General features: G+C 42.9%; 1 protein-coding gene across 2 annotated transcripts in view; it reads left to right on the forward strand.

Moving 5' to 3' along the window:
• LOC143035120 (uncharacterized) overlaps positions 1-14123 on the forward strand; it is a 214642-nt gene that overhangs the window by 95251 nt on the left and 105268 nt on the right. For both annotated transcript variants that reach the window (XM_076201708.1, XM_076201709.1), the window contains exons 11-12: positions 2132-2324; positions 3442-3602. In XM_076201708.1, the coding sequence (XP_076057823.1) occupies positions 2132-2324; positions 3442-3602 (354 nt within the window). The remainder of the gene's footprint in view (positions 1-2131; positions 2325-3441; positions 3603-14123) is intronic.

A 14123-nucleotide genomic window follows, 5' to 3' on the forward strand; every position in this document is an offset into this window, starting at 1 on the left:
GGGTGTGGATTGTATTCAGGGATGGAATGGGTGGGAATGATTTTATGCCTTTTCCTTTTTTGGCTACCTCTCTTGTAAGGGGGAAAATGCCTTGGTATATGTATGTAAGCTACTGAGATGGCCAGCCCTGCAGTCTGTCTTCGAACCCCAGGGGGAGAAACTTATCCTTTACGGCGAGCAGTTTTTGTTTCCGCTTGACGCTCAGGTGCCCCCATTTCCGACTCCAGTGGCGGTGTTTTCAGACCAGACACCTAACAGAAAAAATAGGCAGGAGGCCATACTCGGTCTCTACCTTGTCCTCGGCTTTGCTCACCAGGCCTGTTGAAGCAGAGACCTCTTCAGAGACCCTCTCGTGGTAACCCTATTTTTACAAGTGTTGTGACACAGCCAGTCTGTGGCTCCTATCTGGTGTAGTGATCACGTAGTTGGTAACTCTCACCCTTAAACAGAAAATGGTACAGACCTTTGGAACTTAGCCTGCAAAAGCATCTAAAAAGGCAGAAGGGCCAAAACTAAGTTGTCTTCCTGTCAGACCTGTGCTTGTGCACGTGACTGAGACTTGTCCAGGTGCTCTGCATTGATTTTCCAACTCATAATTGAAATATCTCCTAACCATACTACCAAAAATAAAATCCCGACAATTCCTAACTAAAATACAGTGTTGAGTACCACACAAAATAGCACTAAGAATAGCTGCCTTTGTGCAAAACAGACTCATTTGTCAGGCGGTTTATTTATGCCATGCCCACTTCTCAAAGTCATTAACCACTTCAATACGGGACTTAAATCTCGCGGGCAGCAGCCAATGCCAGCCGTACGACGTAACGAAATAATATTCGCATCATAAAATATAGTCGCCGCTTATATCGATCGTTCTCTCTTTCACCCACGAATTTTGAAAACCACAGAGAATGGGATTAAGGGCGCATTTGGGAGAATGTAAAAACACAGGGGCGACTACAATAAATATAATCAAGACGCCGATATGGCAGCGTCGCGAATCCACTTGCTCCTCATGACGCCTACGTGTGCGGCACCGTATGGAAGGGGTTAACACCAACACTGAAAAATGAGGATTGCCGTCCACTTGCACATGGAACGGTTCCTCTAACAGTTTGAAATTGTCACCTTGAAGAGGGCTGTTGGGAGGTCCCACAATGTCCATCTGTATGGCACAGATTGTTTATGGTCTCTCCCTTTGGTTGGGAGACCTGGCTACGTGGTCCTCGACCTTCCGACTACCTCACCAAGAGAGGGCCTGGCTTTGCTTCTCAATTGTCTCACGGACGCCGGGGTGGCCCGCAAAACATCTGTTGTGGGCCACTTCCAAGATGGCCCTCTGATGAGCTGCTGGGACCACGATATGCTCTCCAGCTGCCTAAGGATCCTTGTCCTTGGAAAAGGTATATGGCAATTGCCGTCTGCGCAGCATCCCGATGAGTAGATGAAAGGCAGGTGTCTGCCTCTCCTCCTCCTCCTCCTCCTCCTTCTTACAGACGTTTGGGTGGCCCTTGTGGTGAGTAGAGGAGACAACCAGCTGTTCCACAGCTGCCCAAGGATCCTTGTCCTTGGAAAAAGTGGATGGTAACTGCCGTCCACATGACTCCTCGCCGCGTAGATGAAAGGCAGATGTCTGCCTCTCCTCCCCCTCCTCCTAGTCCGTTTGGAAAGCACCAGGGATGACCATCCACTGTCTCACCTCCAGCTCCTCCTTACAGACGTCTGGGTGGCCCTCGTTGTGAGTAGAGATGACCAGCTGTTCCCCAGCTGCCCAAGGTACATTGCCCTTGGATAAAGTGGACGGTAATTGCCATCCACACGACACCTCTCCACATAGGTGAAGGGCGGGTGTCTGTCTCTCCTCCTCCTCCTCCTCTTCCTCCTCCTCCTCCTCCTCCTCCTCCTCCTCCTCCTCCTCCTCCTCCTCGTCAGATTCCTCCAAAAGGGGGGCCAACTCCTTACCCTCTGTCTGGGCTGCAGTCGGCTCCGGTCTCCCTGCAATGGACTCCCGTGCTGCAACCAATTCCTGTCTCCTTGAAATAGACTTCTCTGGTATATGTATGTATGTATTGTATTCTTTTATTGATTGTAGATATCATTTGATTAATATTGTCTTGTGGATATTTTACAGGCGTAATCACTCAAAGAAAAGTTGTAAGAAGAAGGAATGTCCAGTTCCATACCGAGACAGCAAACTGACTCGTATCTTTCAAGCCTTCTTTTTTGGAAGGGGAAAGGCATCCATGATAGTGAACATTGCTAAAACACCCATCATCTTTGATGAAACATTGCAAGTTCTCAAATTCTCTGCTCTTGCCAAACAAGTAAGTTGCTGGGTTTCATTTGATATGCCTTTGCTGTAACACCTGATGTTGTCACTGATATCATGTGCTAGGTCCAGCTTATGGTACTTTGGTGTTTTTGTACATTGTGATGGAAGGTCGGGAGGATACAGGGAGAACCCTTCATGCATGAGTAGCTAAGATGAGAAGGAAATAGTGGATGGTGGTGGATTGGGTGGGGATAGGTGTGTGCCCTGGCTGGCTACCTCCCTTATAAGGGGAAAGAGGTCCTTGGTATATAGATAAATATATATAATAAAGGAAGATGGTGTTGGTATATAAAAGGAGGGATGAAGATTACAGTGGTTATAGTTGTTGATAGATACAGATTGTATGACTCAGAGGAAGGCGGAGGTGGCAGGGAAAGATAGAGTTCCAGGATTGCTTACATCTAATATAACCTTACTATTGTATACAAGGTTATCAGTAGACATCCCAGCACATATCTCATGCTTATAGAATAAATGTAATTGATGGTGGAGTAATGATACAGTATATGCATTATCTTTTTTTGGGGGGGGGACAGTTGCCATGTAATGAAGAGGTGAGGATAAACCAGCTTCTGCTGTTGGGCTGTGGTGTGGAGGTGCTGTGTCCTGCTGCATTGCTTCTGACCTGGGCAGTGGGCATGGGACAGGAAAGACCCCTCTTCCAAAATGAGCCAAGATAAAAGATAAAACAGACATGGAATAGATGAAGTGTGGTGTCTTTGCTTCCTTATAAGGGAGATTATGCTCTAAATACTCTCACTCATATAAGGTATTCAATACTCTAAGGACTTTCATGACATCTCTATAGACCAGAGACATTTTTAAATAAAAATATCCTTTTCTGTTACCTCGTGAGATGCATTTAATATATTCGATGTGATGTGAACGTCTATGGCATGTGGTCTAAAAGTATTTTTTCCCCTCCAACTTCTCAGCCTCTACCCACAGGATGTTGGATAGGCACTAATGCTCTTACTGCCATCCTGCATAGGCTTTAGTGTAACTTGAACCACCAGTCATTTAGCCTCTTTCCTCCAGGTGCTGGTATGTTAGTCCACTCTGCCACCATATTCCTTAATCATAAGTTAAATTTAATGTTTGTATTTCAGGTTCAGATCTGTCGAGTGAAGGAGGAGGAGTCCTTGGTGTTGCCCTCTCGCAGGCCCTCTCAGTTCTCCCGCCTTATTCGTCAGTCGTTCAACACCTCTGGCAGACTTTCTGTACCTTGGGCTAACTGCAGCATTAATAATATCACTTTTGGTGGCACTAAGTAAGTACTGTTAGTGTATACTAAGAGATAGACAAGATGGTGTTGGACAAAATGAGGGACAAGTATCAGATTCATCCCTTTTACTCCAAAAGTTGCACCTTTTTACTTCCACAGTAGATTATCAACTCGTCCATGGTGTACTCTTTTTATGGAAGAAATAATTATCTTAGTTTGTACTACTCTCCAACTCACTGTCACCCATACATTGGGGCACATCATCTTTTCATACATCTCTAGAATAACACATGAAAATGAGACACATATCTATAGAAGCCTCAAACCCACACACCTGTCACATCGCATTACACAACATACACACATGCACACACGAAGGAAACCAGTTATTATTGTATGGGATGGGTAAGCTGTTGTTCTCGAGTGACCGGTAAAAGAAATCCAGTTCTTGAAAAAAGTATAGTTTTGGCAAAATGGAGAAAGAAAAAGAAGAAAAAATAATAAATGAATCAATGAAGAGAGGACTGGATATAAACTTAGTGGAAAATCCAAGAGGTGTCATCCCCAAAAGACATTGCTTGATAGATACTCCAAGGAAAAACCAAAGGTGGGAAATAACAGTTTTTCAGGGTTTCAAAGAAACCCAGGTGAAATAGGTAAAACCTTAGATATAGATAGAGAAATTAGATATAGTAATGCATTAAGAAATTGCGAAGTAAATGACTTAATTGAAGAAATCATAGATTTAGAATTGGATCACTGAGATGTACATACGGAATTGATTACTTTGCGTAAGAGTAATGAGTAAACGATTAAAGAATTAAGTGACCTGAAGAATGAAATTGAAATCCTCAGAAAAAAGAATGAAGAATGAGGACAAAAATTAAAATGAGCTGAAAAAGGAGGTCAAAGAGCAATTACAAGTAGTGACTGGAAAGGTGGAAGAGTCAATCAATGAAACAGACATCTTTGAAATAAAAAATCAATGGAAACAAGAACAGGAAAATAAAGAAATATCTCGGAGAAATATTACAAAAGCAGATGGAGGAAAATACAAAAGAAACAGTTATGAAAGTAATTAAAGAAAGGGAATTTTGGGTGAGAGATACAGTTGACAAAGGTAAGTGCATTGTGGTCCATGGTATCAGATTGCAAGCATTTTGCAAGGGGCAACAGTGAAACAGGTTGTATGGTTTGTGGGTTTATTAATCGGTAGGTGTCATGCCCTAAGCTCTGTTTTTGTGTGTTACATCAAACTTTAAAACAGAGTTTGAGTAATTCATACAATCCAGAGTCTCAGAGAAGAATCGCCCCTTTATAGATACATCCAACACGCCAGGATAAAGAAAGAAGATATACAAAACCACTGAAATATTTACTAATACAACTAGTGAGAATATCTCTTACTCACAAAGTACCGACAATGTGCAGAGGTCGAGTGCGGAGGGAGCAGCGTGGGTATCTGCATCCCCCGATTTATACCCCAGCCGCACAACATGTGCTACTGCCCAAGTGCCAACTTATCTTAATACATATTTTCCTATCCCTATCCACCCAACTCCACACATCCATTACTTCCTTTATTTATGCATGGAGAGGGTTCACAATAATTACCTAGCTTATACCTTAACCTACAAGACAGTGAGGTAGAAAAGGAGGGGAGGCGCTAATTCGTCTCCTTCTTGGTTAATGCGCCCCTAGACCTCAGCTAGCGGGCGGTGTTGGTTTCGTATCACTCCACCGCTTGCCTACGAGAGCTTTCGCGCGTGTTCTAGGTCAACAGTCTTAGCGGACAAGGAGTCATTGTTCATTCTCACCCCATAGGGCTAAGGTGGTCAAGAGAAGGGACGCTGTCTTCACCACTGTCGGACTTACGCCGCTCCATATTTGGTCCATGTTATAGGTCACGCCGAAGGGTTGCACAACACAGTGTAGTCATGCTCCAGGAATGAATATGTCACATCACGAGTATGAACCCGGTGTGACGTGACAGTAGGTTATGCGTACAGAGGGGACACAACGGTGGTGGCGGCACCGGGGGGGCAGGGCCACCGGACGGATTGCGCCGCCAGATTCTCCCACTCGGAAGGCAAATTTTGTAGTCCCTGGACCTGCCGCAGCCCATGACCACGCCGACCTTGTCCCACCATAGGGCCGTTCAGTCCTGAATCCGCACATGCTGGCCGAAGCCAGGGGTGCTCGTATCTCCGGATCGATTGGGCGGCTTGAGCTTCAGCCTTGCGATCACATTCATCCAAGTGAGCCTGCCATTCGGGCAAGAAGGACTTCGGGTGGGCCGGGACGCATGTCCGGAGGGGGCGCCTGAATAGGATCTGGGCAGGTGAGCGGCCGGCCAGGGACGGGGTCAAACTCCTCGTAGTCGATATTGCCGTTGGGCGCAGTCAGGATGAGGTGCTTAGCTGCCTTGACCGCGGCTTCAGCGTGTCCATTGGATTGGGGGTAGTTCGGGGAGGTGACCAAATGGTGGACGCCCCAGTGTTCCGTAAAGCGGTTGAACTCTGCGCTGGTAGATGGGGGGGGGCCCACCATCGGTGCGAAGGCCGACCTCCCGGAAGTAGTAGCAGAACTTCAGGATGACTCTGGAAGCCGTAGTGTCCTGGCTGCAGGGCACGATGACAGGCCAACCCAAGAGCCTGTCCGCTATATCCAGGAATGACTTTACTGCGACGTGAAAGAAGTCGGCGGACACGGACTCGAAGGGCCGGGTGGGGTAGTCGTTGCAGAGCAGGGGTTCTCGCTGCTGGCTGGGGCGTAGCACCTGGCAAGGCTCGTGGGCCTCCACTGTGCTCTTGATGTCGGAGTCAATGCCGGACCAAAAAACAGTTTGTTGTTGTTGTCGTTCCCTAGACTGTCTGAGCAGTCCCGTCTCCCCAAGGAATGCCACAGCCGAAACTGGGTTTTCCCACAAATCCTTTATAGAGTGTATGTAGTGTTGTTTGCATGCATGATTGTGTAAAATGCAGTCTTCCATTATGTGTTGTATGGTATGGGGTGAAGTGTTACATCCTGGGCAGCTGTTCACAATGCGGTCATGGAGCCGCAGCGTCTACGTCGTGGGACCACCCCCCAACCCCTAGAGTTGGGGGCCAAACGGCGGCAACCAGCCCTGGCCACCGGCTCTACGCAGGTGGCACCGATCCCCAAGAGGAGCTACGTCTGCCTTGGGGAGTACCACAAAACGGTTTGTTGAGCCCAATGCTTGGTGGCTGTCATGGAGGCGAGCCAGCATACACTTCCGTAGAGCGGCGGGGACCAAAATACACTGGCCGTAGAGCACCAGATTCCCATCAGCAGAGAGGGCGTCGTGGAGCTTCCAGTACGGGAGGACGGAGCTGGGTAGGGTGAGGCGGTTGGACGGGAACCCAGAATACACGCAAGTAAGCAGGTGACTGTAGGTGGGGTCCGCCCGTGCCGCGGCCCCGCAGTTCCTGGAGCATCCTGTTGGCGTCGGGCGACGGGCCGTCCTCGTGGATGCCGGCGTTGCTGGTGACAACGCTCCTAACATGCGCGGCGTCCTTGTCGCAGTCGGTCTCATCCTCCGGCTTGGGGTGGGAGACCGGGGCTCGTGAGAGGGCGTTGGGTATGCAGAGCTGTTTTCCCGCGCACCATTTCGCCGTGAAGACGAAGGGTGAGGGCCTCTCCTTGAGCCGCTGAAGGAAATCGGCGACCAAATAAAAATCCTTGATGTCAGAAAATCGTATGATCCAGATGGAATCACAAATTGGATACTGAAAGAATGCGTAGAGGAGTTAACAAATAAAATACAGTCAAACCTCGAATGCCGGACCCTCGTATGACCGGTCGAAATGAACAAAGGACGGACTTTTCAAGTAAAGTTCCCTATTTGTCCGGTAGGTGGCAGCGACGGCCATACATGTGTACTCAAACCCGGCCCAGTCAAGCCGCCACCAGGGCTGCCGTTTCGTAGAATTTTGTACCAAAACGTAGTAAAATAGCGGCATGTGGCAACTGCACAAGGACATGAGGAAATTTTTTTCTACATATCAGCGGGCTGTTAAAAACGTTCAAAAACTCAAACTTTTGTTTAGAAATAGAACTAGTTATCAAATAATAAATGGTACATCAAAATATGACTTTTATTGGTAATTGTGTTACTTATAAAATATTATACCCCAAAAGATACGTTTTTACCGTGTAGAAAAAAATTCTACGCTAAAGTTTCAGCTTTCTTTTAGGGATAAAAAGAAAAAAAAATTATATCACGGAATATGTTAGGGCATGGGGGCCTTATATACATTCAAGAATAAAAAAACTAGAACCAACATTTTGTCAAAGTTTGACAAGTATATCTTGCTATGAAAGTCTGCACACGCCTGAGAAAAATGTATGCCCCGGTATGGCAACACTCCCATTCTACACGGCAGTGTAGAAAACGCGGCAACCCTGGCCGCCACCACTGTCCCGCGTGCATACCTTCCAATATTTACAGTGTACGTAATAAAAAATACAGTACAGTACATTGTATATACAGTTGTTGTTGTTGTTGTCGTTCCCTAGACTGTCTGTCCGAGCAGTCCCGTCTCCCCAAGGAAGGCCACAGCCGAAACTGGGTTTTCCCACAAATCCTTTATAGAGTGTATGTTGTGTTGTTTGCGTGCATGATTGTGTATAATGCAGTCTTCCATTATGTGTTGTATGGTATGGGGTGAAGTGTTACATCCTGGGCAGCTGTTCACAACACGGTCGTCCAGCCTCTTCTGATAGCATGTAAATGTACTGTATATACACAGTGCAATATGTATATACAGTACATTTACATGCCTGTATTATATTTATTATTACAGAATTATTAGTATTATAGCATTATTATTACAGTATTGTTATTATTACATTGTTAAAGTATTATTCTTATGTGTTTCTATGCCATATCATACATTACCTATACGTATACCGCTATGAAAATCTACGGGTGTTAGGGCGATGTTTTCGATGACCGGACGTTTGGCATGACCGGACCACCCTTCCCCCCAATTAGTCCAGACTTTCGAGGTTCAACTGTATACAATATAATCAAATGCTCGCTCAAAGAAGGAAAGGTACCACAAGACTGGAAAAATGCAAATATTGTACTAGTATATAAAGGAGGAAACAAGGAAAATCCAACTTACTACAGACTGGCCTTCCTAACAAGCACAGAAGCAAAAATATGTGAAAAAGTGATCAAAAGTAGACGAGTTAAACACTAGGAAGAAAAACTATACTGAACCCAAATCAATTTGGATTTAGACAAGGAAGATCATGTACAACAAACCTAATCTGCTTCTATTCGAGACTAATAGAAATAATACAAGAGAGGGATGGATGGGCAGACTGTGCCTATCTAGACTTACAAAAAGCATTTGATAAGATACCACACAAATTAATAAGAAAAATAGAATCAATAGGTGGCATCGGAGGTAAATTATTAGAATGGATGGAGGACCTCCTGACTGAGAAAAATGAGAGTAGTAATTAGAGACAAATACTCGAAGTGGGAAGAAATAATATGTGGTGTCCCACAGGGGTCGGTGCTGGCTCTAATCATGTTTCCCATATATATAAATGACATGGATGAAGGAGTTGAATATTATGTGAATTTCTTCGCAGATGACGCAAAAATACTAAAGAAAGTACAAACAGAGAAGGACTGTGAATCATTACAATCAGACCTGGACAAAATCTGGAAATGGACTCAAAAGTGGGAAGTGAACTTCAATATCAAGAAATGTAGTATAATGGAGTTTGGAAAAAGTAAAAACAGAATATCAAAAACTTGTAAAATTGGAGTAATAATCAGCAAAGACATGACACTGGATAAACATATCAACAAAATAGTCGGAGAAACCTTCAACCTATTAAGGTCACTGAAAGCATTGGTGACGATTCACCGCAGCCGATTTGCCACCAGCTTTTTGCCAACAGGTAGAGATTGCCGATGTTTCACCAGCGTTTCACCACTTTGGTCGTTTGCTGCCGGGCACTACTCGCCAGCTGGAAATATAAATACACTATATATGTATGATTATTTTCCATCTTACCTGCTCTTTATAGTTTTTAGTCTTTTTTTCATCTATGCTACTACATGCGGCATATTTTTAAAGAAACAACAAGATGTAAAATGAACATTTTATTGGTTTACACCATAATTCTATCAATTTTGTAAAACAGATAAAAATATATATATACAGTTGAATTTCGAAAGTCTGGACTTATTGGGAGGAAGGGCGGTCCGGTCATGCCAAAAGTCTGGTCATCGAAAATGTCCCCCTATCACCCATAGATTTTCGTAGCAGTATACGTACAACCACTCCTCGTTTAACGACGACAATTGGGACCAGCGCGCCGTCGTTAAGCGAAAGTGTATACATATACGTACATGTACTGTATGTACAATGTCCAGCAATACATGTATCTTTATTTTTGTGTATTTTCCCTCTTTTATACAGTACATTAACCCCTTCCATACGGTGCCGCACACGTAGGCGTCATGGGGAGCGAGTGTATTCGCGAGGCTGCCATATCGGCGTCTTGATTATATTTATTGTAGTCGCCCCTCCATAATGACATTCTTTCTAATTCTTTTGTAATCGCATTTTCTATGGTTATCAAAATTCACGGGTGAAGAGAGAACGATCGATATAAGCGGTGACTATATTTTATGATGCGAGTATTATTACGACATGTCGTACGGCTGGCATTGGTTGCTGCCACCGAGATCTAAGTCCATGATGCCTACGTGTGCGGCACCGTATGGAAGGGGTTAAAGCTTTATTTACTGTTTATTTACGGTGGTTAGGTTCCTGAAATTACCGTATATGACCAAATCCGCGTATGCTGACATTCCATATTGAATACCGGGGTATTTTTTTTTTAGTTTCGACCATGGGTGCAATATAGCAATAGAAAATTAATTATTAATTTTGTAAATTAAAATGTATCAACGTAATATGCAATTTTGTGGGCGGAAATGAAAGTAAAAAATACCATGCTACAAGAAAATATGCTAATGAACGAAGTCGGTAGCATAGGATCGGGACGCCATCTTGTCGTCTGCCAACGTCTCTCACGACGACGACAATGAGGACGAGTGTATACATATACATACATGTACTGTATGTACAATGTCCAGCAATACATGTATCATTATTTTCGTGTATCTTCCCTCTTTTATACAGTACATTAAAACTTTATTTACTGTTTATTTACGGTGGTTAGGTTCCTGAAATTACCGTATATGACCGAATCCGCGTATGCTGACTTTCCATATTGAATACTGGGGTATTTTTTTAGTTTCGACCATGGGCGCAATATAGCAATAGAAAATTAATTATTAATTTTGTAAATTAAAATGTATCAAAGTAATATGCAATTTTGTGGGCAGAAATGAAAGTAAAAAATACCATGCTACAAGAAAATATGCTAATGAACAAAGTCGGTACCATAGGCTCGGGACGCCATCTTGTCTGCCAATGTCTCTCACCACGACGACAACGAGGACGAGCCGGATGACATTTAATTTGCAAACACAGGTTAGGTTAGTTTAGTTTAGGTTAGACGAATTTATCCTTTCATTTCTTCGACATCGGCATCTATCATAACAAACACGGTGTACCATTCGTCCGACATGACTTCGTTACTTACGAAATTTGTTTTAGCACCTTTTTTTTCCACTCACAAAATTGCATATTACGTTGATACATTATAATTTACAAAATTGATAATTAATTTTCTATTGCTATATTGCACCCTTGGTTGAAACTAAAAATTTACCACTACCAGTATATACTGTACCCCAGGTAGTTTTTTCAGCTTGCAGGATGGTAATGTAGACCTAAGCTTCAGAACGCTTTACCTCACAGGTAATATCCACTGTACAAGTTCATTTATAACATCATACAAATTTGCCTCAGCCAACTTAATTATCGTACACGACGTTAAACGAATGTCATAAAGCCCGTCGTTACTCCGAGTTGTCGTTAACCGAGTAGGTCATTAAACGAGGAGTACCTGTATAGGTAATGTATGATATGGCCTAGAAACACATAAGAATAATACTCTAACTCTGTTATAATAACAATACTGTAATATTGATACTATAATACTAATAATTCTGAAACTTAGGCGTAGAATTTTTTTCTACACCGTAAAAACATATCTTTTGGGGTATAATATTTTATAAGTAACACAGTTACCAATAAAAGTCATATTTTGATGTACCATTTATTATTTGATAACTAGTTCTATGATTTTTAAACAAAAGTTTGAGTTTTTGAATGTTTTTAACAGCCCGCTGATATGTAGAAAACATTTCCTCATGTCCTTGTGCAGTTGCCACATGTCGCTGTTTTACTACGTTTTGGTACAAAATTCTACGAAACGGTAGCCCTGGTGGCGGCTTGACTGGGCCGGGTTTGAGTACACATGTATGGCCGTTGCTGCCACCTACCGGACAAATAGGGAACTTTGCTTGAAAAGTCCACCCTTTGTTCATTTCAACCGGTCATACGAGGGTCCGGGCTTTCGAGGTTCGACCTTTTTTTTTTTTTTTTTTTTTTTCTTAAATGAAAACTTAGTTCATTTGAGAGTTATGCGGTATTCCTCTGAGATATTCCCAACTGTTTCTTTTGCTGTCGTATTCAAGAACAATTGTTTTTATTCTTTCGTCCATGTCTCAATATTTTTTTTAGCTTTGTTGTTGGTGGGCAACCCGCTATCAGCTGTTCCATATATAAATCTCTTGCTTTTTGTATTTTCATTAACGTACTAATGAATTTCCATATGATTGGGTGATGAACTCCTAGTTCGAAAGCAATCCTTCAATGAGCTGCTTCAGCATGATTGTGAGATCTTCATCATTCAAAGTTGTTTCATATTGCGACCATAAATCATAGGGAAACATAGGTGCCCTTCGACAACTACCACGCCTATTGTAGATACCAATATAAGTAAATTCAAACCAATCTAGTATTGGATGCAGTTCTTGAGGCAAAAAGTCTGCAAGTGCTTCTGCATAGGTATCAAGGTTAGAAGGTGGCACAAAAGCCAAAGCAAGTATCATTTTGGCTTTTAATGCAAAATCAGGGTCGGTGTTGTATTGGTGAGTTGCTCCTACTGCAGCTATGTCTTTGCATACTTTGTGCCAAAGGAAAGAAACAACCGCATATTTTGTCTCCAGGAAAACATTCTCTAATAGCACCAATAGCTGCTTGCTCAAAGTCACAATGCACTGTGGTCTTAGATTAGGTACCAAGGTTTTAACCACTTCACTCCGGGCCAAAATCTCGCGGGCAGCATTAGCTGCCAGACGTACGATGTTGCGAAATAATACTCGCATCATAAAAAATAGTCACCGCTTTCACCCGTAAATTTTGGTAACCATAGAAAATGTGATGAAGCCAGTTTAGAGAGTATGTCAGTTACGCAGGGACAACTACAATAAATATAATCAAGATGCTTATATGGCAGCCTCGCGTATCTACTTGCTCCCCATGCCACCTACGTAGGCAGCACTGAATAGAAGGGGTTAACAACCCAAAGAGCAGCCCACCTGTGGTATTTTTTTTCGCATCCTTTAAACATCAAAGATAACAGATTAAATGAGTTAACATACACGAGGGGCATTCAAAAAGTATCCAGACAAAAATAATCTATATTGGGTACATATCAAAGCAAAGTGATGTAACCCTCCCACAACCCAAAGAGTGGCTCACCTGTGGTATTTTTTTCTCATCCTTTAAACATCAAAGATAAATTAAATGAGGGTCATTCAAAAAGTACCCAGACAAAAATAATCAATATTGGGTACATATCAAAGCAAAGTGATGTAACCCTTCCACAACCCAAAGAGCAGCCCACCTGTGGTATTTTTTTCGCATCCTTTAAACATCAAAGATAACAAATTAAATGGGTTAACATACATGAGGGGCATTCAAAAAGATCCCAGGCAAAAATAATCTATATTAGGTACATATCAAAGCAAAGTGATGTAACCTTCCCACAACCCCAAGAGCAGCCCACCTGTGGTATTTTTTTTCACATCTGGCAAGCGGTGAACAGTACCCATCGGTGCATAGCTGGTGGTGAACTGTACCTGTTGGTGAAACGCTGGTGGCGAATCGTCGGCAGTGGATAGTCCCATCCCGCAATGAAAGTGGCATTTGACTATTTGGATGAGGAAATGATTAAAAAATATATTAGTTACATTAATAAGACTAAAACTTGAATACGCCACGGCACTATGGACACCCAGTACTAAAAAGAATATAAGGAAATTAGAATACAGAGAGCAACAATAAAGTTGACACCAGCTCTTTCCAAATTAAAATACTAACGAAGATTATCCAAATTGGAACGACCAACACTGGAGCAGCGAAGATAAAGAGGTGATCTACTGACTATAGAATCATGAAAGGAATTAAAATCCTTGATAGGAATGATTTACTAAAAAATGACAATGGAAAAACAAGAGGACACAAAAAGAAACTCAAAAAGGATAACTATTGGAGAGATCTGAAAAAAAAAAAAAAAAAAAAAGGTTCCCACACA

The sequence above is a fragment of the Oratosquilla oratoria genome, chromosome 18 (genome assembly GCF_046742065.1).
Source record: "Oratosquilla oratoria isolate Oo_2021 chromosome 18, ASM4674206v1, whole genome shotgun sequence".
NCBI classification, from domain to species: Eukaryota; Metazoa; Arthropoda; class Malacostraca; order Stomatopoda; family Squillidae; genus Oratosquilla; species Oratosquilla oratoria.